The sequence below is a fragment of the Acomys minous genome, assembly GCF_964271855.1.
Source record: "Acomys minous genome assembly, chromosome: 4".
Classification (NCBI taxonomy): Eukaryota; Metazoa; Chordata; class Mammalia; order Rodentia; family Muridae; genus Acomys; species Acomys minous.
The window spans coordinates 62,227,084-62,249,064 of NC_140486.1; the positions used below are offsets into that span (position 1 = coordinate 62,227,084).

A 21,981-nucleotide genomic window follows, 5' to 3' on the forward strand; every position below is an offset into this window, starting at 1 on the left:
CTCCTCAGAGACAGATGGGAAGGAAAGCAATTATGTTATAAGGCAAAAAATATAAACAGAATTATCTAACAAGGAACACAGAAGCATTTTCCTAGGAATAAACAGTTCTCTTATTTTCTTGCTTAAAACATCCAAGAGCAAACACTAGACAGATACTGAAAATCATTTTAACATGATGCAGAAGTAAAAAGGGGGCTTAGCCTTGTATATCTAATCAGCTTCTTAAGTGTAATTAAACATTTAGTGTCTCATAAACGGAGGTAAATAGCGGCCTAGAGTAAAAACTGGTAGACTACAAAGCTCGAATCTGTGAGTATAGACCAGGATAGACAACAGGAAAACCAACTCACAACTGTCAGTGGATCTAAAGAAATAACAGTTTGTACATATGTCTACATCCTTCAGCGAACCTAGCTGGAGCAGAAGTGTACAAATCAAACACAGACCTGAAAAGATTCTTAAGTCAGTGGTAACAGGACACCTTTACAGTCATACCTACCTTCAAGACAGCAAAGAAGTGTGATCCTACCATCTGTTGCCACTGAGGCAAAATAAAAGGACTATCCACTGACGTTCTGACTCTAAGAAAATGCTTAACTGCCCATGCATTAAAGACATAGACTTCCTTAGTGACTAGGTAAGAGATAATCTTTTTTCATATAGACAGTTTTGATCAGCATAAAAGTGTGTTCACAAACACATGTGGAGGAAAATTATGAGACAGTGAGTTTTATTAGCATTCTTTTGCTAGTGGCTACAGCATTCTGGTTTTCAGTATGATAGCCCTCATGAGATCGGCCACTCTGTGTACTTTAACTGTTTATCATTTACATCATGAACTCTATTAAGGAAGTGCTTCATTGTCCACCAAGGTTTTAAACAAACAACAAAAACAATGTATTTAATTTTCAAGAATTAATTTCACACTAGGAAGCTGAACTTAATGAGCAATAAATTCTAAAAACCAAAAAGTAGACTCATTAAGGATTTTTTTTTTTAAAATTCAATACCTACACTTACCCACAAAAGTTTGGCCCTTTTTTTCTAGGACCACAGGCATCTATTCCCTATTTACTTCTTTGAACTTAGCAGGTCAAGATGGAACGTGTACAGAGTGACAAGGCCAGCAAGCATTTCGGGACACTGGAGTAAAGAAATGGTTTCTCCATGAAATGTTTTTGTTTATGTGATTCTTTTTCTTGCTCCCTCCTAAAGATCCAGGTAGATGCAGAATCAAGTTTTTGTTTTTGTTGTTGTTTTGTTGTTTTTTTGTTTTTCCTGCTTAAACACACTAAGTGCTTCTGCCCAGAGTTCAGCAAATTGATAACAACTCTGAGAACCGCCACCTCTCTCCAGCTGAAAAAATAAGTATGGGAAATTTCCACAAACTGGAGAAAAATTTTAAGAAGGTAAAGAAAAGCCAGAAATGTCCTGAATCACTGTATCTGACTCACCGCGCTGTGGGAAAAGAGAAATGTTGTTGAATGAAAAGCAGAGCACGCCAGCTACACACGGCGTAGGGGTATAGTATGTGCAGGACCCACAGACACCCACAGGAAGTAAAGAGGCCAGAGCTGATTCATCAGACCTTATCTCACCACTTACAGGGAAGAGCAAGGGTTCACTCTAGGGAGGGAAAAATAGCCTATTCTCTGGTTATTTTTGCATCCTCTAATGGCCATGGCCGATTCAGGAATGGAGGGCGGTATTTTTTTTCATTTTTAAATATATTTTATTAATTTATTCATATTACATCTCAATTGTTAGCCCATGCCTTGTATCCTCCCATTCCTCACTCCCATTTTCCCCTTACTCCCCTCCCCTATGACTGTGACTGACGGGCACCTCCTCCCCCTGTATATGCTCATAGGGTATCAAGTCTCTTCTTGGTAGCCTGCTATCCTTCCTCTGAGTGCCACCAGGTCTCCTCATCAAGGGGATGTGGTCAAATATGAGGCACCAGAGTTCATGTGAAAGTCAGTCCCCACTCTCCACTCAACTGTGAAGAATGCCCTGTCCATTGGGTAGATCTGGGTAGGGGTTGGAAGTTTACTGCACGTATTGTCCTTGGCTGGTGCCATAGTTTGAGGGCGGTACTTTAGACAATGAATACAAACATTAACTATATTCAGAAAGTACCTGGAAGCTTCAGTAATACTTACGTCAGTGTGTTAAGACCTAAACAGCACAAATCTGAGCTATGTAAAATTCTGCTATAAAATCTATACAGAGACCATTTGTAGGTAATTCTAAAGAGATTTGTCTGTGGGGAGGGGGGAAGTAGGACAGAAAACAACCATAGTAAATTATGCCCTTCAAGTTGGAAATGTGGGTTTTAGGAAAAACTCACCAAAGAGATGTTCAGTGTGTTTGAAAAACCTGCCATGGTTTAGTTCAAGATTTTAAAAATAATATCAGAGACCCTAGTGAGGTTGAGCAGACTTTATGTCACTCCTGTCCCACTTACAACTGAGTTCACCCACCATTCGTATAACAAAGGAGATGGCACTCACAGTCACTTCCCAAGCATGCTCGCCATTTGCCTTTCCTCTATACCAGAAGTGCACTTCTGTCTGGTGGACGTGATCTCTCCTCTCTGTCAATCAGTCATACCATCCTAATCTTAGCCACTGGCCTCTCAGTCAAATCAGGACAACATGAAATCTTCTCTGATTGACATTTTAAAGTGATGGGAGCAGAAAGCAAAAAGATAGGAGAGGGAAAGAGAGAGAGAGAGAGAGAGAGAGAAGAAAGGGAAAAAGTGAGGATGTGCTTGGTGGCTCAGCTCAGCTTGAAGGATATAGGTGTGGAAGGCCCAGAACCATCTTGTCCTCACCAAGACACAGGAGAGAGGAACAAATGTCTTGATGACATTCTCTAACCTCTATCTACTTACAACTGAAGTCCCTTCTGAGACTTCTCAGTTACATTAAACCAGTTTGGGTTAAATTATTTCACTTGTAACTCAGAAAAACTTAAGTTACAGACTACTTAATTCTTCAATTATTTTTTTGTTTCTGTCTCCCCCCCCCCCCCATTTTGGAGTATGAGTGATACTCCAAATGTTTCCTCAGGTTGTTTACAGGACTCAGCATTATAGTGCATGTAAGCTGTGTACTTCATTGTCATGCTTTTAAAAACCCAACAATAATTGGTTTTCATGAAACAACATCACTGATTGGTGGTAAATACATTTGCTCTTGAGTTAGTTCAGGTTTTCATCGCTATAAAAATTCCTGAAGTTATCAACTTATTAAAAACATAAATGGGTTATTTTGGCTCATACTTTTATAGGTTTTAATCCATCATTGCTTGGTCCTTGTGGCATTTGGGCCTATGGCCATGTAGCCTGTTATGGTGGGCATGGAAGACAGGTCTGTTACACTGAGAGCAAGAAAGGGAATAGGAAGGAGACAGAGCCCCACAGTCCTGTTTGAGGGTATGCCTTGCCATGGACTAAGGACTTCCACTAGGCCTCACCTCTTCTTCTTCTCAATGCTCATCATCCCCCAGTAGTAGTACAGATTGGGACATAAGCTTCCAACACATGGTCCACTAGAGGACATTCCAGGTCAAATGACAGCACTATATACTTTAGTGGCGGCAATACTAAGTAACTGCAGTAACTAAGACAGATGAGAAAACTAGCTTCTTATCTGAATGCCCGGCTTTGAAAGAAGGACACAAAAGGGTATGTAATTTACATGAACAAAAATAAATTTTGCTTTGAAAATATTCCTAATCTGTATCATAACTGCTATACGGTACAATTATGTTCCTCTGGAGGTCATCAGGTCTTTGGAAATCTTAGCTGCATCATACTAAACTAACACACATAGAATTTTAATTTGCTTACAGAATTTCAACTGAACTACCCAAATTTACATTTACAGAGAAAAATCGCATTTGATACCTAAGAACTATTTTATTTCTTTACATTTATTTATTTATTTATTTATTTATTTATTTTATTTAAAGCCTGTTACCCAAAGGTCATGGTCTGTATCTTATCTCATTCACATCGCACATAACATGTTAATGTCAGGATGAAAACTGTCAAATCATCAAGTTGCACTGTTTCTGAAATAAGAAATGCCACTAGTGAGCTAAATGTAGACACGTTCAAAATTCACACCTTGTCTAACTGATTCTGGGAATCTCTGATTTACTTGTTCTATACACTAGTAACTCTGCCATGACATGTAGAAACAGATTAAGAAGACACGTTACATGGAGCCTTCAGCTCCGTGGGAAGCCTAAAAAGCTCACTCTATCAGCTTCTCAGAAATGCCTTCTCTGGATTAGTCACTTAGTCCAAATGTGATCAAAACCATCTCAGCCAGTAGCACATCACTTGAGGAAATTCATAAACTATTTATTACACAGCTACAAAACGCATTGAGAATATAAACGTCTCTCTCTCTCTCTCTCTCTCTCTCTCTCTCTCTCTCTCTCTCTCTCTCTCCAAGGAAGAAGAAAAATCTAAACTTTTGCCAAATAAAAAGAATGGGAACCCTGGGGATAGGGAGGCTTCAGAAAGAGGGAACAACAAGCTTACAGACAAGACAGTGGATGGCGTGCCCAGTTCTGACATCTATGGCTCTTGAGCACGAGTGAGCTGGAACGCCAATGGCCAGAGAGTGCAGCGATGAAGCCAGGAATGCACAAGGCAACAGACCGAAGGGCCTCGAGATGTGAGCCGTCTCCATTAGCGACGTCCAGAGTCTCTGTCTACCCTCCTCCTTGTACTTCTATGTCCCAGCAGGCTCCTGTCTAGGGACCTTCTCAATGGGGTCCCCTTGCCCTCTAACTTCCGGAGAGTTTTGCAGAATGAATAAGTCAGAATGTCTCCCTACATGGCTCCTCCTCGCCTGCTGAAAGCTACGCTCTGTGACCCCCCCCCCTAGGTCGCGGCTATCTTCACACAGCTTTGTCCGAGCCATATCACTGCACCTCACATCAGTCACCGCTCCACTCTTCTTGGCCTTGAACTACAACAACTTCCTGATGCTATCTCTCCTCGGTGCTCGGCATCATTCATGGCTCTAGTGTGTCCTACCTTTCTCAGTCACCCCTTCAAAATAATGCCATCTCTTTCTATCAGAGATTAAGATGTACTCAAGGCAGATGCCACGAACCAATTTTCATTTTAAATAAATGGTTAAGATGAAAAGAGGTAGCCTCCCATGGATTATAACCATCTTTAAGTACAGTTCCAGAGAATCTGACATAATTTTCTGACCTCTATTAGCATCTGCATGCATGTAGCACACAAAAAATATACCCAGGTATGTATGTGTACACACACACACACACACACACACACACACACACACACACACACAAAGGATAGAAATCTTTTAAAAACCAGTGTTAAAAATGAATGGCATGAAGGGGGAAATAGGAACATGGGGGTACTTTAACTGGGGAAGCAGGGTAATACAAGTGGAAGGGAGAAAGCAGGGATACATGGACATTATGGATGTTTGTCGATGCCACAGTGAGTTTTTGTTGCAGAAGACCCCTCTCACATCAGACACAGGACTCAGTCTGAGACTGGCCTGGAAACCTCATCCTTGAGGACCAGTCTCATGGTATGTAAAGCTATGTAAGCTGCCAAGGGAGGCAAGCAATCAATATACCTACCCAACTGTAAAGCCTAGGAACCAAAATGACTAGGCAAGCAAGATGTTCTCAATGGTACAATAGTAGTACATATATCTTAGAGATGATACCCAAAGCTGTCTAATTGGAGCCAAGGCCCTCTCAACAGGAAGAAGTTCATGTTTGGTACTGTAAACCTAACCAACTCTCTGTAGCTGGTGACGTCATGGATCTGGGAGGAGAAGCTTCTAGTGCCACTTTCCTAAACTGGTAAAGTTTCTAACTGCATTCCAAGTACTTATCCTTACTCCAACAGGGAAGCAAAGCTGCTCCAGACCCTGCATCTAAGAAGATTCTTTCTTCAGAATATAGAAATTATTACAGAAACTACAACTGGCAATAATGAAGGGAACCATAGATTCTGGGGGGAACCCAACCACAACTAATTCATTTATAGCACAACCCCTACACTGAAGGCTGAGGCGACACCCAATAAGAGAGGGCAGGAAAATCATAAAATGTGAAGGTCTAGGGTGTCATCTGTACAGCACAGAGAAACTGTGCCCATGAAACTCCGCGATATGGCAGCTTAAAGAAGACCAGAACAAGTCAACACTAGTTGACATGACAATATGGATGGGGAAACCTCACAATGCTCTACCTCAAAAGGAAGACCTAGAGATAATCAAGGACTGCTGACAGAGGAAGAAATCAGTCTTCTCCAGTGATGATTTTCTCCCTCTGGTAGGTTATCCAGAGTGATCCTAAGCCAGCCCTAGGCAATATACATATGTACAGTGCTAAATGGACTTTCTCTATATCTAGATGGATGGATGGATGGATGGATGGATGGAGGGATGGAGGGATGGATGGATGGAGGGATGGATGGATGGAGGGATGGATCGACCAATAGATAGACAGATCCCCTCCCATGCCAATTTTTCTACCTTAATTGTCAACATTGGTTTTCTGATTTTGCAACCTCTAACTATGTCTGATAAAGTCAACACATTCTTTCGTACATCCTATTCAGGATTAAGGATGCCATTTTCTATTGTTCTTATATAACTGTTCACCCATAATCTGTAAGTGCTAATTTACTAGGTGTTAAGATAAACTATACAACAGGTAAAAGAACTTATACCCTGCTAAGAATACAATTAAGTAAGTTCTATATGAAATCATGATTCATAAGAAGTTGGTGACAATTAAATACATTCCGAGTACTGGAAAGAATAAAAAGAAATATACAAATTACCATTGAAGGAAACACACAAACCTTGAAGGTTGAAAACCATATGGAACAACTATTAGATAAAAAAAGAATATGGATGCCATATTCTCAGTATTACTCAGTAAAGCATAACAGGTTCACAGTATATCAGGTGACAAACTCACTTATAGATGAAAACAAAGAACATCTCTAGCACAAAGGTTAATCACCATTACCTTTTATAACTAGCAAAACTATCACTCACAGAAGAGTAAAACATGGGATCTCTTATGCTAAGTTTTTCTACTGCTTTTAAATGAGAGACAATATGAGCTTTCTTTTTGAGTTACATTTCATATATTGGGAAATAATACTTCACAACATTTATGTAGCCACCGTTGTGTCAAATTGTAGCTGTATCCAATCTCAATGTATAACGAAGAAAGATTATAGAAGAGGTTATGAGTGACCCAAAGAGAAGGCATCCCTTTACTCATTCCTCCCTGATTGCTAAAATGCCATATGAGTCTGTGTCTCAAAGAGAGAGTTAGTTGCTTGCCTCCCGAGGATGAAGACATGAGCTAAACTCCCACTGTTCAAGTAATGCAGCCAGTACTTCACTCCTAGTTCTGGGAGGTGAAGATGGAAGGATCCCTGGCATTCACTGGCCAGGATATATAGTGAAACTGGAAAGAAGCAGGTTCAGTGATAGATTGTTTCTTTAAAAAAAAAAAAAGGAGGTAGCAGGATGCAGATAGCTATGTAGTGTGTGTGTGTGTGTGTGTGTGTGTGTGTGTGTGTTTACATGTGTGTCTTTGTGTGAACAATTAATGAGGTCATGTATTTGAAAGAAAGCAAAAAGCTATAATGGGGGGATTGGTGGGAGGAAAGGGAAGTGAGAAATTATATAATAATCTCAAACAATAAAAGAAATAATTAAAAAAAATAAGGTAGAGAACAACGGAGTGACGCCCTACATTGACCTTCAGCCTCCATAGACTTGTATACACTTGTTTAGGGACACATACACACTCACACATACACACTTACAGATGCACACAAAATAAATGAATAAGTTTTAAAACTACAGAATTGCAATGTTTAGTAAATATTTTGAGTAAGGGCCTATTATAGATGAAGACTTTGTATTTAGACAAAGAAAGCATCAGATTAATTTTCCTAAGCGTAAAACAAAACCTTATGTTAAAGAGCTTAGAAAGAAGAGAAAGGGTAGCACAATAAATAATGTTGATCACAGAAGTTGAACAATAAACTAAAAAAATTAACTAATGTCAAAAAACTAACTTTTATGGTTAAAAAAAAATCTAAACCCAAAAATGAAAAAAAATTGTTAGTTTATGAGTGGGCTTATTGGTGTATAACAGACAAAGCATGCTGATTTCTGCATATTTTCAAGAAAAATACATTAGTTTAAAATGGCCCTGCTATATTGCAAAGGGCTCTGTATGGCTGGTGGGGCTTTAGTTTAATAGCAATTATGGAAGTCTTTAGGCAGAGTACTCAATAACAGCAGATCTGGTCCAGAAAGACTCCTATGAAACCTCAATGAGATTTGGAAAAGAGATTAGAGACAAAGATTATTTGGAATGTCAGAACTAGATAAACTGTAGTGAAGGAAAGAGGGCTTAAGGCTTAGATACACATATATAAGTCCCTTTAAGACAGGCCTGTTGTCACATTTTCCTTGTGTGCATGACACATTTACAGGAAGTATTCAACAAATGTTTCAATGTATCTGACAAATTTCATTTGAAGTGTCTTCAATACCCAGGGACAAAGAGTAGGAATTGTTGATATAAATCTAAAATTCAGGAAGAAGATGAAGGTTGGCATTTCCATCAGATGAGAACTGCCAATGAGGCCAGCTAGAAAGCTGGGAGATGCTGAGCAAGAAGAATAAAATGGGAGCATAGAAAAACTCCCAAACATGTCACAATTAAAGGAGCAATGCATAGCCTTCTGCTATGGGAAAAGAACCAGGACAGCAGAAACAATATTTGATTAAGCCAATTAATTGAAAATCTGAAACTAGTTAAAAGAGAGAAAGAAATGAAATGGAAAGTACACAGAAAACACATTGTCATAGTCTCTGCTTACAAAAGCCTGAAGATATGCCATGTGCTGTTTTGCTTTTCTTTCCTTAAAGAGTAGAGCTTTTCTTATAGCTTTCTAAAGATAAGTTTCTCTTCATGATGAAGATTAAGAAATTATGGGAGCTAACCGAATCCTGACACCCCCAGAGAATAATTTACTTCTATGGTTCTGGCCAAAGAGCTAACAAATAAAACCAAAGACTCAACCTCAAATTCTACTTCCCTGAAATTATTAACAGAAGTTCTGCATTTTATTGATGAAATCTTAGACACACTACCTCTTTTGTGACTACAATGAACAAAGTCTACCCCTTCTCTCCTCTGAGTCACAGAAAACTGGAACTCATTCTTAGCTTTCTGATTTATTTGGGAATAAATGTTTGCATAACAGTTGCTTAGGAAGAATAAAATACTCGTCCCCGAAAGACCAACTACAGAATTATTTTTAAAGTAGATTTGACTCTATTTTTTTTCCAAAAATAATACCTGTTCATTATGCAAAATAAATCCATTATAAATACTTGTATCATAAATTAAATGCATATGTGCATACCCTTAGACAAATTCTTACATTTTTTAATCTTGTCCACAAAGTATAAATTGCAGTGCCTTAGAGAATTCTTCAAGTTCCTAAAGTCCTGCTGAAGCTAAGGTCTCGGATGTCATTTAAGTTATATATTTCAGCTATTAAAGTCAATGTTCTGACAAGCCCTTTGGCTCCAATCCCAAGGCATGAATCTGCCTTAAACCGACATAAGAATGTGTCAGAAAGCTATATGTCAATCAACCTAGAGACTAACATAGTCCCAATTTGGTATTGTCAGCTGCAGACATTAAACCCAGCAACAGTTAATTGTTACCACTTCAAGTGGAAATCCTGATGGAAGAGGGAGGAAGGTGTCTAGGTTCAGGAGATGAAGCTGTTAATTGCCACCCTTCTGTGTAGATTTGTTTAATAATGGAAACAATGTGTCTAATCATATAATGTTTCCATTTGTTCCCTGAGGACTCTTCAGAGAAAGTTGCAGCCCCAGCTAGACTTCCGCTGCTACCCGACTGTGCGGGGACAAAAGAAGAGCAATCCAGGCACTTGGTGCAGGGCAAATAGCTCAGAGTGGTTCTGCAGACACAAGCCCAGGGAAGTGTCAAGAGATGGCCCACAGCTTAGGGGGAAGTGGAGAACGCCAATTTCTTGGTAGCAGCAACCTCACTTGGACTTCTGATGTAGTGAAAGAAGACTCAGAAAGGATGTAAGAGGGAGAAAGGGAAAGGAAAGGCTGACAGGAGGTGAAGAAGGGACTGAAAAAAGAAGAGGCCCTTAAGAGCAAGGAGGGAGCTTCCTGGCAGGGTTGAACCCACACTATGGCAGTCAGCAGCAAATAACTTACTTCCTGATCAGTTAAAATGGCCAATCTGGTAAAGAACAAGATGAGAGAAGTTTCTGAAATGATGCTGTCCATCCATGTTACTGATCTCAAAAGCATGTTTTAGGGAGCAAGTGCAGTGCAGTGCAGTGCCTTGTGCGGGTCTACATATGTGCGTTATTCAGGGAGTTTTACTTTGCTTCACTTGACTAAAGAGACATAACAGAATAAACGTGTATTATTTAATTTTGTTTTTCAGACCCTTTGGGGCCAATTAGTGTGAACATGAAGAGGCACCAAACTCTTTCTATGCATATATATGTGTATATATATATATACACACACACACATATATATATACACATTATAAGGAATAGCTTGTCTTGAACATTGCTAAACCCAGTTTTAACTTCCCAGGATCACCAAGTACCTCACTACTTCTCTCATCTGTGGACCCGTAAACAGGCACCTGACTGTGTTCCATGTGCCATCCACACATCTGCTCAGGCATCTTCCACTTTCCCTCACTCCTCCACTGAATTTTATTTCCCTGAGTACATGTTTCAAACCCTGTCTTTCAGCACTTGAGCCATCTAAACAGAAATCTATAATGTACACCTGACCAGGTATATTTTGTAATTCTAATGGATTTCGGAAAAGTTTTACAACTACTGTAGTATTGCATGCGGTGTGTGACTTGCTGGGAAGCATGCCTCACAGGGCCCAGCTCTCCAACTGTAAAGTTGCACCAAGAAAACAGGCCATTTATGATGGCCAAAAATCATCTGCTACCAAAGCATTTCAAGAGAGAGAGAGAGAGAGAGAGAGAGAGAGAGAGAGAGAGAGAGAGAAGTCTAAAATATAATCAGTTCTTAAAACTCACTTTCATGTCAAAAGGGGAAGAAAAGTAAGTACATAAACACTAGGCCTGCGTTTCCATGACTCATGATTTTAAGTACACTTGGCTCTTGTAAACTTGAAGCTGGATTCTTTCTCAATAGGCATGTAGGAAAAAACAAAGCTTCTTTTCTAGCTTTCAAATTCTGATGTGAAATTTAAGTTACATATTTGAAAGAACAGATGATGAGAGACAGACGAGCGTGGATGGTGCTAAGCAGATCTCAGGAAACAGCTGGATCAAACCAAAAGAAGTTGCAGTGATTGAAAACAAAACTCCATTTGCAGAAATAGATGAGCTGGGATCCAGAGCCCATGAGCACATGACCGCTATGATCATGCACATACAGTGTCTATTAGACACTGTGGGGATGCCCTCAAACCATAAGTCAAAGCTGTCTCTTCTGTGAAGGAGGCCCAGCGACACCCCAAATTTAAACACTAATGGCACCATTAAAATATTTCAGGAGTGGTTACAGGTCTGTATCTCTCAGAGAAATTGCGTTGATTTTCCATAATACCAAGACAAAGGACAAAGTAACCAACTTAACAGGGAGTTTTCTGTTTTAACTGCTTTATTCTAGCAGAACATTAACAGTTTATTTAGAATGCCATGTAATGTCCAAAAGAATATTCATTATTTAAAGTTCCTCATAGATTTTCTTTACTCAGTAACACCCTCCGTGCAATTTTAAATACTGTACAATTTGCCACACTTCAATTTACTTAAAACCTTCAGTAATCCAACTACGAAATATGAGGGTATGTGTTTGTTTCCTTCCAACAATAAGGTAAAGTTGTCACTTAAAGAATTATATTGCCGAAGGTCACCTTGAACTACTCGAAAGGGGTGCGTGTGGATGACAAACTGATCAGTATCTGAATAAGACTGATCTAAACTATCAGTAAATTGCTCAGCCATACTGCCAAATGCAGAGCTACTGTAAAGTTCTGACTTGCTGTCAGGTGCCCTGGACTAAACAAAGATTACAAGAAATCAAGCACATCTGAGGAAGCTTGGACCAAATGAGCAAATTGAATCATTATCTTAAAAGCAACATCCTCCTTGGAACAAAGTAGAAGAAAGTATCGAAAAGCAATCCTGAAAGCACCTCCATTTTTGCATGTCAAAAAGAAAGCATTAAGCTAGAATAAATACATAAATAACAGTATGTTCTGTGTTAAGCCAGTAACAAAGAAACCCCTCAGAGCAGTAAAACAAAGTCCTGTCAAATCCCCATTTCTTACAAAATAGCAGGAAGATCTTTTCACAATGGTGGAAACTGTATTTATAGTAACAGAGTGAAGAGTTGAGATAAAAGCCGAAAGGATTAAAGTCAAAGCTCCAGCTTGACGTGAGTTATGGTTTTGATTCTTATTCTTATTGTGGTCTGCAAATATTAAGACAGAAAATACTTCCATTTGATTGCAGGATCCTCTGAGACTCTACAACCTTAGAAGAGCAGATGAAACAGATGAGAATGCATCTGGCCTGGGAGCAGACTCCATATTAAATGGCAATGCGCAAAGTAACAACTACAACTGCAGAAGGCCTTGGGGGAGGGGAGGAGGCTAAAGGCTGAAATTCTGCAAATGATGCAGGGCAGACAGAGAAAGGGAAACAAGGGGGTGGGGAGAAGCGGGGGTATGGCATTACTGTCTTAAGATGGCAGCCTGTTTATAACTACTGCATTCCTGAAAATAGAAGAAGGCAAATATGACCACATGCAGTCCCTCCAAAGCTAAGCAAGCCCACACCACACGCAAGCACGACACGCCCGGAAGAAATGCTACAGCTGGTCACTACATCTCTATCTAAGACAGAACCCCTAGAGCTGCCACTCAAGAGTTACAGATCTGGAGCACTGCACACTTTCCTCACAAAGAAAGCAGTCCAAAAATTCTGTTGTCAACTAAAAAAAAAAATCTCTCTCACTGCAGAAAGAAATTTGCTTCTTGCACATGTTTTTGTTTCTCTTCAAATGGAAGCAAAGCTACATTTAAAACACAGGCTTCGGGGCACACTGAAAATATCTTATTTTGCATTTTCTCTCCCTCTTTGTCTTCTCTTTGAGAGCATACATACACTCCAGTAGGTCACATGCACACAAGGCACTAACTGGAAGCTTTTCCTTAAACTTAATTGGAGTGTTCCATCTTTAGTTCGCTCGCTGCGAGGAACCACATGCCCGCTGCCTTGCTCTTCATCCCATTCCTAATCTTTACTTTTCAAATCAGATGTCTAGTTTAACATTTGATGGAGAAAGGGCTCAAAGTACCAAACAACAGTGAAATCGGCAGGCGCATGGTAAAATATGGAACGACAGTGTCTGTCTCTCAAATAATTAAAAAGGTTTTTTTCTTTTGAGTTAAAAGTAATGCTATTAAGTATTAAAGTAAAGGTATTTTATTATGCAAGCGTGGAGCAAAGCTCATGTCCACAGGCATTCATGCAATCATAGGGAGGAGAGGGAAAAAAATGTGGCTATTGGCCAAATGGATCATTTTCTCCTTTATTCACTTAAATAAGTTAAGAATTATCATAATTCACTTTTACAAATCACAAATTTCTGAAAATGATATTTCCAGTATAATTACTTGCTATTTCACCCAGTATTTTATTTCAACTGTCACATTTTGAACACAGAAACATTTGTACAACTACCAGGGGAAAAATAACTTGAAGCAAATTGAAAAATCACCATAACTACTAGTTCAATATGTCTGGTTAAAATAGAGACATCTGGTCTACCATTAAATCTTTTGTGTTGATGACTTCTAATGTGCCTTTTCCCATTAATAAACTTTGCAAGAAAGGACCAAAAATAACCCAACTTAAAAAAAAACCCTAGAAAAGACGTATCAATATCTCTTTTACCGTTCAGTCAAATGAAGCCCAGTTCTTCTGAGAATTCTTGCACAGACTGCTGGAATACAAACGTCTGGTTCTGAATTCCATCAGAATAATGATATCTATTAAATAATTCTCTGCAGGCATGGCTAATTCATGAATCGTTATTTTTAAATATTTATAAATCAGCTCATTGTGCGGTTGTTTAAAACGTATACAGTGAAACTCTATAATAGCCCTTGATTGCTACTCCAAGGAACCCGAATAATGCTTTTTCAGAAGCCTTGCACACCCACACACAATTCTGAATTAATGGCCAAGCAAACAATAAGTAATGTACTTTTAAGCTAGGCAAAAATCCCAGTGATAAGTCAAACTGGCATCTACTTAACACTTACTGTTTACTCTTCACATATTCGCCCACAACTAAGTTTCCTCGCCCAGGCAGTTCATTAAAGAGTGGCTATTACCTGCCCATTCGTCCACAGAGAGTGATTTAGCGATTAACACATCACAGATAAGGGCAGAAATGATAACATACACCATGGCCAAATTAAGAGATGAAGAAGTAAAAGAGCCTGGCCACTCTTGCTCCCTATAACCAGATTGCAATTAAAAAGGACTTTTGTCACTTCTTGGCAGGGCAATAAGGCCAATTATCTAAAACCCTTTGCTAGAATCCAGAGCCATACCAGCAAGGCCCTTAAAGGAAACTCAGATAATTACTTTTGACAAATGTTCTCTGTTGAGCATAAGAGTTACTCAAAAGCTTTTTAAAATGACTACAGTTATGCTAAACAATCTTTAATAAAGTCAACCCAATAACCAGCTTTGGGTCTCCACACCCCACCCCTGATCCCAAGACATGCAAACTGTCTTCTTTTGGCCAATTTATAACGGATAGCAAGTTGATGAATAAATATTTAATTTGTGCAGTCAAAGCTCTAAAAGGCTGAGCTTCGAATGCAATGTCTTGCGTTCCCGTGAGACTCGCTGTACAAAATTATCCTTTTAACACACACACACACATGCATACACACACACACACACACATTTACAGCTGTCCTTTAAACGATGGGGGGGGGGTGAAATGGGGAAGTGAGGAAAGAGAATCCCCAAGCACACGCACACAAACATACACATCCATATATACACACATGCACCAAAACCAAGACGCCGACGCCCCTCTGCCAACCATCATTTCTATAGAGACATTCTTAGGATAATTAAAACCTAAGCTCCGAAAGGTTAAAGAAAACGAATACCAGGCCAGTAACGCCGCCCAGCAAGCCAGCGGTAAAATGCACGTAGCTGCACACTCCAAATCTCCCAGGACAAATGTCACTGACCCAACTTCACCAAACACACACACACACACACACACACACACACACACACACACACACACACACACGAATTGCACACACGTGCAGAGAACGTAAGGCACACCGTGGTAGATCACAGTACCTACTAACAGCGCGAACCGAGTCCACACAAAACATGCTTGCACAGTGTCCTCACGGAATGCACACGACAGGGCACACAGACACAGAGCCCTAGCCCACATGCACACGCCTTCCAAGTCCGAGTTCGACACACACGGTGCATGCACGTGTGGAAGATCTGAACTCACAAACGCGGGACACACACACAGACACCGGGACTGTGCACGGAGTTATTGATGAAATTCCAGGGGGTGGAGGGCCAGGGAGGGAGTGGTAATTGCCACACAAAGGTCTTGGGAGCAGCAGAGAGGGAAGTGCCCCGCGCCAAGCGCTAGGAGATTCACCGGTTCGCGGGAGGCGCCGCGGGACTCCCAGCGCCAAGTCCCGGGAAGAAGTGTACCGGGCGGTCCCGGGTGCGCAGGGCGCGGGGTCCCCGAGATAATCCTGCGCCCCTCGGCGCGCGCACGCACACGGGGACCCCGGCAAGCCCACTCCCGCGGAATAACAAAGAGCCAGAGCCGGGGAGCGGGGGAGCGGGCGGCGGCTTCGGGCGAGGGCTAAGGCGGCGCGGGGCGCGGGGAGGGGCGGGACGTACCAGGCGGGCAGCCTCGGCCCAGGTGCGGTCCTTCTTCTTCCTCTTGTCTTTCATGTTTGCATCTCATTGATGGTGCTGAGGATGACGTGGGGGGGATTCCGCGGGTGCTCGGGGTGCGGGCGCCGAGACAATGACCCAGTGACCCGGTGACCCGCACTCGCGCGGCGGGGGGAGGCGCGGGCGGCGGCGGGAGGGACGGAGCGCGGCGGGTGGGGGTGGGGGCGCGCGACGGCGGCGCGCGGGGCCGGGCGGGGGTGGCGGGACCAGGCGGGGGCGGGGCCGGGGACGGGGGCGGCGCGGGCCGGGCTGGCTCGTGCGGGGCTCGCGCTGCGCGGCGGCCGCGGTGACAGCTCGGGGGATGCTCCGCTCGGCCCCGCGAACAACAATACACTCTGACGTCACGGGGAATGGCGCCGCGCTCACACTCGCGCTCACACCAGCCCCGCGCGCGCACCCCGCGCACACTCGCCGCGCGCCCCCTCCTCCGGCCACGCCCTGAAGCCCCGTCAGGACCCTTTTCCTTCCCTGCGGGCCAAGGGAGCAGTTGGTAGGGCAGGCTTGAAGCAGGCCGGCCCACTCCAGTCTACCCTGTCCCATCAGCGCCAAACCCAGGCAACCATGGTGGCTTTGGAAAGTTGGGGGGCTCTGCGCTCCGCAACTGGGAGCCCTGTCCTGAGCACGCGCGCGTGCGCGCACACCACACACACACACACACACACACACACACACACACACACACACACACACACACACACACACACACACTCCCTCTCTGTCCTGCCCCCATCCCCACCACTGTGCTCCTCTAACCCTGCCTCTCTTTGGAGGGGTGGATTCCCAGAGCCTTGGAGAACAGAATCAACCTCCTCTAGCACAAAACTAATATTGAAGGAGCAACTTAATACGGCACGGAGCTGCTACACAGTCTGAAACAATGCGAGACCAAGAGAGGATTCCAGGATCGATGCCTCGTTCTACCTTAGTGTAGCAGTAATTGTGTTCCAAATACCCTGTAGCTATTCTTGCTGGCTTCTAATGTGGTGCCTGAGTTAACAGTGGGATGGCTAGCGTTTCGGTATTTTCAAAATTACATTTGATTTCCAGGTTCCGGATGTACAGAGAGTTGGGGAGATATTCCTATTAGTGAACTACAGAAAAAAAAGTGCTAACACTTCAAAGTTTATAGCAACCTTTCCAACTCCTTGTGCTACTGACGAGTTTTTTTAGGTTGATAAAGTTATAGTTAATCATAGAAAGAGAAGATGCCTTGACCCCCTCATTAATCATGTGTGTATTTTGTCTTGAGTATGTAAAGACAAAAGGTCACGCCTACAGGATTATTTATCTAAAGTTATTTCCTGAATGTAATGATATGTAAATAGAGCTGTGTGGGTTCCTTTGTAGTCATCTCATCTGGTCCTCACAAAGCACTCAAACACACTTTTCTCTCTGGCTGCAAGCTCTCTCTCTCTGTAAACTGGGCTTAAGGAACCCAAGATGTTGTCCCTAATTTTACTTTGTGTTATTTATTCTCCGCTACTGTGATTACAAGTCTTGTCTAAAGAATGAACACTCAAGTCTAGAAACCAGTCAGCATAAGGTGATCTCCTAAGAGCCCTGTCAAGTGACTGAGGTAATAAAAGTGGTTGATAACCAACAATTAGGCAGAGGCAGAAGGTGATCATAAAGATACACATATGTTAGTTCTTTTAAAATATTTGCTTTATTTATTTATTAGAAAAAAATACTATGCATAGGTTTAAGGAAATATCCAAAGATTTGTTCTCTCTTCTTTTGTTTAAAAATCAGATTTAGAGAACACACTGGTATTATCCCCTGGGAAAAACTTACACTTGCGATTTGCATAATTCTAACCAGGTGTGCCTTGGTTTTATCTTACATCTCAAATATATTAAATTTGAGTCTTGTTCACATCTGCCTTTATTTCCAAGAATTATCTTTATGAGTACAGTAATTGATATACCAAGTTTTTTTATTGTAATGTTTTTTCTTCTGTTCAGAAATAACTTTTAAGCAAGCAGCTCTTAGTATGGAGTTTGTTATTTTTCTGTAATACAGTACTTCATAAGAAGTTTGGAGCCCATTACAGAACAATCTACATTGTGTATTATGTTGATTTAATATTAAGAGATTATGTGTCATCCCAGCTAAGCCGATTTAAATTGATGTTCCAAAAAGCTATCAGTCTTGCATGCCTTCAATGACAGCTAAGTGTGAACAACCACAATTCAGAGCTGATATTTGCACACTACTTCACTTCGGGGTATTGTGTATTAATCACACATACCAGGTAAATCTGGTTAAAGACTGGTGGCTACCCATGCCAAGCTAACATACTTTAGAGATGGGCCTTAAGAAAGGCCACCACTTCAGAGAGGTCAACTACTTTAGTCCTTTATTCTGTGTTTTAGTCTGTTCAGTCAATGGCTTCCTTTAGATGCATTTATTTTCTTAATATACAACACGAGTTGGGTAAGGAATGGAAATGACTATATGTGAATCAATTAGAAACTTTTATAGGTCGGTAAATTATATGAATATTATTTTTTTTAGATGTGTGTATTGTGTGAGGACATTCATATGTGAGTGCAGTGTCCATGGAGGGCAGAAAAGCACTTCATATCCTTTGGAGTAGAGATACAGGAAGTGGGGATCCAAGCTGCCTGATGTGGGTGCTGGGACCCAAACTCAGGTCCTCTGCAGACGCAGCAATTGCCCACGGTTAAAAACTGAGCCATCTTTATAGCTCCTATTTGAAGATCTGCTAAAAAACAAAATACAATAAACATTCCAAGAAAGGTGCCAGTAAAATTAATTGAAAAATAGGAAAATAATTCTCTACTGGGGAAATTGAGGGAACTTTTAATTAAAAAAAGAGGTCACTAGAAACAGGATTTGAACTATGTAAGGATATTTACTTTCGTAAGAATGAAACTAACAAACTACACCACCACCAAAAAACCTTTTCTAAGCTAGGAAAGGAAATGTCAGTGAGTCGGGACAGTTAAAACCTAGGGGAGTGTTTAAACAGACAGATGACAACTACCAAGTGTGCAAACATGCCAAACTCATACCAGCTCAAGTGTGTGTTCAAGGGCCTTCTTAAGAGGAAAAATCAGAACTGTGGGCCTAGAAGGGCCTGCGTATACAGCCATTCTTTTTGCCCATCCTAGCAGGACAGCAGTTGCCTTGCTCCAGAGCTGGTCAGTGTGCAGCAATACCCTCTGAATGTCCTGAGCTCTCCATTTCTTCTGTTCCTATTGGTTCTGAAGTCATATTCCTCTGCACATATACCCTTTAACTACTCCCGCAGATGTTTCATATGCCATTTTTAAAACATCAAAACATGAGAGCTGGATGAATGGCCCGATTATTAACATTTGCTACCCTTGTAGAGGACCCCAGTGAATTTGGGTCCCAGCACCCAAGTCCTGTAACTCCAGCTCTCAGAAATCCCAGGTCCTGTCTAACCTCTGAGGATACCCAAAGACATGTAAAGTATATACACTCACAGACACACATGTACCTATAAATAAAAGTAAATACTGCAACACGTTTAACAGTTGGTGAATGTTCAGTGACTATCAAACAAGTAATAATGACTGTCCATTTACCTATAGCAATGTAGATACGATAATATAGTGAAAATGCTCAAAAGTTCACAGGAGAGGTCAACGTCAAACAAAGAAAAACTGTCAGAAAATTGAGAACAGCTCTACCTCAAGACCCAACTATTCCACTACAGGGATATAACCAAGAGATGCTTCACCATACAACAAGGACACTTATTCAACTATGTTCATAGCAGCTTTATTAATAATAGCCAGAATATGGAAACAAGCTAGATGTCCCTCAATGGAAGAAGGGATAGAAAAACTATGGTACATTTACACAATGGAATACTACAGCTATTAAAAACAAAGACTCCATGAAATTTGAAGATAAAATAATAGAACTAGACACAATCATCCTGAGTGAGGACACACATGGTAGGTACTCACTTGTAAGTGGACTTTAACCATAAAGTACAGGATAAACATACTACAATGCACAAACCTAAAGAAGATAATTAACAAGGAGGATCCAAGGAAGAATGCTCAAGTCTCACTCAGAAGGGGAAATAGAATAGACAGAAGTAGTGGTTGAAGAGAGGGAACAAGGTAGGAGAAGGAACACAGAGAGATATGAAGGTAGACATCAGACCTGGGGAAAGCAGAGGTTGGAAGGGCAGAAGGCCTGTAGAGTAAAGAGAAACTGTGGGCAGGGTCATCTCTGTGACAAGATGGAGACCAGCGTCAATGTAGGCTCCCAGTAGGATATGAGAAGGACTCTAGCAGAGACTAATAGTAGCAGTGGCTATAGAAACTGAAGAGGACACCCTCTAACTAGACACATCTTCTGGTAGAGGGAAGAGAACACCAACTCACTCACAAAAACTGTGACCCAAAATTTGCCCTGCCTACAAGATGTGCAAGGATAAAGATAGAGCAAAGATGGAGGGAATGTCCAAACAATGCCTGGCCCAACCCAAGACCTACACCATGGGAGAGAGTCTACCCCTGACACTATTAAGGATAATCTGCTACTCTTGCAGACAGGAGCTTATCAGAACTGTCTTCTGAGAGGCTCCACCCAGAGGTGGTTCAAAACAGTCTCTGAGACTCACGGCCAAACACTGGACAATGCATAGGGAGTCTTACAAAAAGTGTGAGGAAGGAAAAAAAGACCTGGAGGACACAGGTGCTTCACAGGTAGACCAAGAGAGCCAACTAAAGAAGGCCCAGAGGGGCTTTCTGAGATTGAAGCATCAACCACGGACCATGCATGGAATGGAACTAGGCCGCCTACAAAGTTGTAGCTCATGGGCAGCTCAGGCTTCATGTGGGTCCTCAGGTAAGGGGCGTGGGGGCTGTCTCTTACATGGACTCCGTTGTCAGCTTTTTTTTTTAAATCACTTCCTCCTTTCGGGGCTGCCTTGCCAGGCCACAGAGGAAGAGGACTTGCTCAGTCCAGATGCAACGTGATGAGCTGGGGTGGATGGGAAGTGGGGCTCCCCTTTTCTGAGGAATAGAGAAGGGGGAGACAGGGAAGACAGGGGAGAAGGAGGTAGTGTAGGACTGGGAGTTGAGGAGGGATGTGTCTACTACCAGAATGCAAATGGAATAATTTAATTAATTAAGAAGATTGGGGACAGAAATTATGCTATGTCTCTGGCCGCTTCACCTTGGTCCTATGCAAAGAGTTTACCAAAAGTTTCTGTGTTCCTGGATGGAAAGCGTGGGAGAACTATGTGGTATTCAAAGCCCAGTTGGACATCTCAGGAGAAAACCTAGAATGAATGGAAACACTCTCATTTCTTGCCCCACACCCAGGAGCAGTAGGTACATGGGAGAACAGGGGGAGGGCAGTAAAAGAGGAGAAGACTGTGCCAGAGTAGCAAGGAAGATAGCAGGGTCTGGGTCATCTCTACAATCAGGCATCTCATATTTTGTCTCGCAAATATTTTTTATTATGCACGAGGTGGAGACCTCTCAATTCTCCAACAAGAACATTTAATGGCTCCATTTGTCCTAAGTACTTTTGGTTAATGATCAAATTCAAATGCATCTGGAAAGCCCATAAAAAGTGATCTTCCCACTTCCTGTGTCTACAGCTCAGCCCACTGAAGCTCCAACTCCAAGCAAATTACTTGTCTTAGGCTGCAACAAATATTTACTGAATTAAAGTATTGGAGATTTGCTAAACTGATCTCTTTTATTCTGAATGCAGTAAAAGCTCCAGTGAGTCCAGATGCATTTCCATATTTTTCTTATTACATTTTTTTTGTATTCCAGGTTTCACTTAATATTTTATGCCTAACATAAGGAGTACTATAGA

The 21,981-nt window shown here is 41.6% G+C and overlaps 1 protein-coding gene across 1 annotated transcript in view; it reads right to left on the minus strand.

The window, feature by feature from the left end:
* ASXL3 (ASXL transcriptional regulator 3) overlaps positions 1–16,203 on the minus strand; it is a 182,225-nt gene extending 166,022 nt beyond the window's left edge. The window contains exon 1 of the mRNA XM_084780434.1: positions 16,084–16,203. Coding sequence (XP_084636560.1) covers positions 16,084–16,137 — 54 coding nt within the window. The 5' untranslated portion in view covers positions 16,138–16,203. The remainder of the gene's footprint in view (positions 1–16,083) is intronic.
* Positions 16,204–21,981: the final 5,778 nt, after the last annotated feature.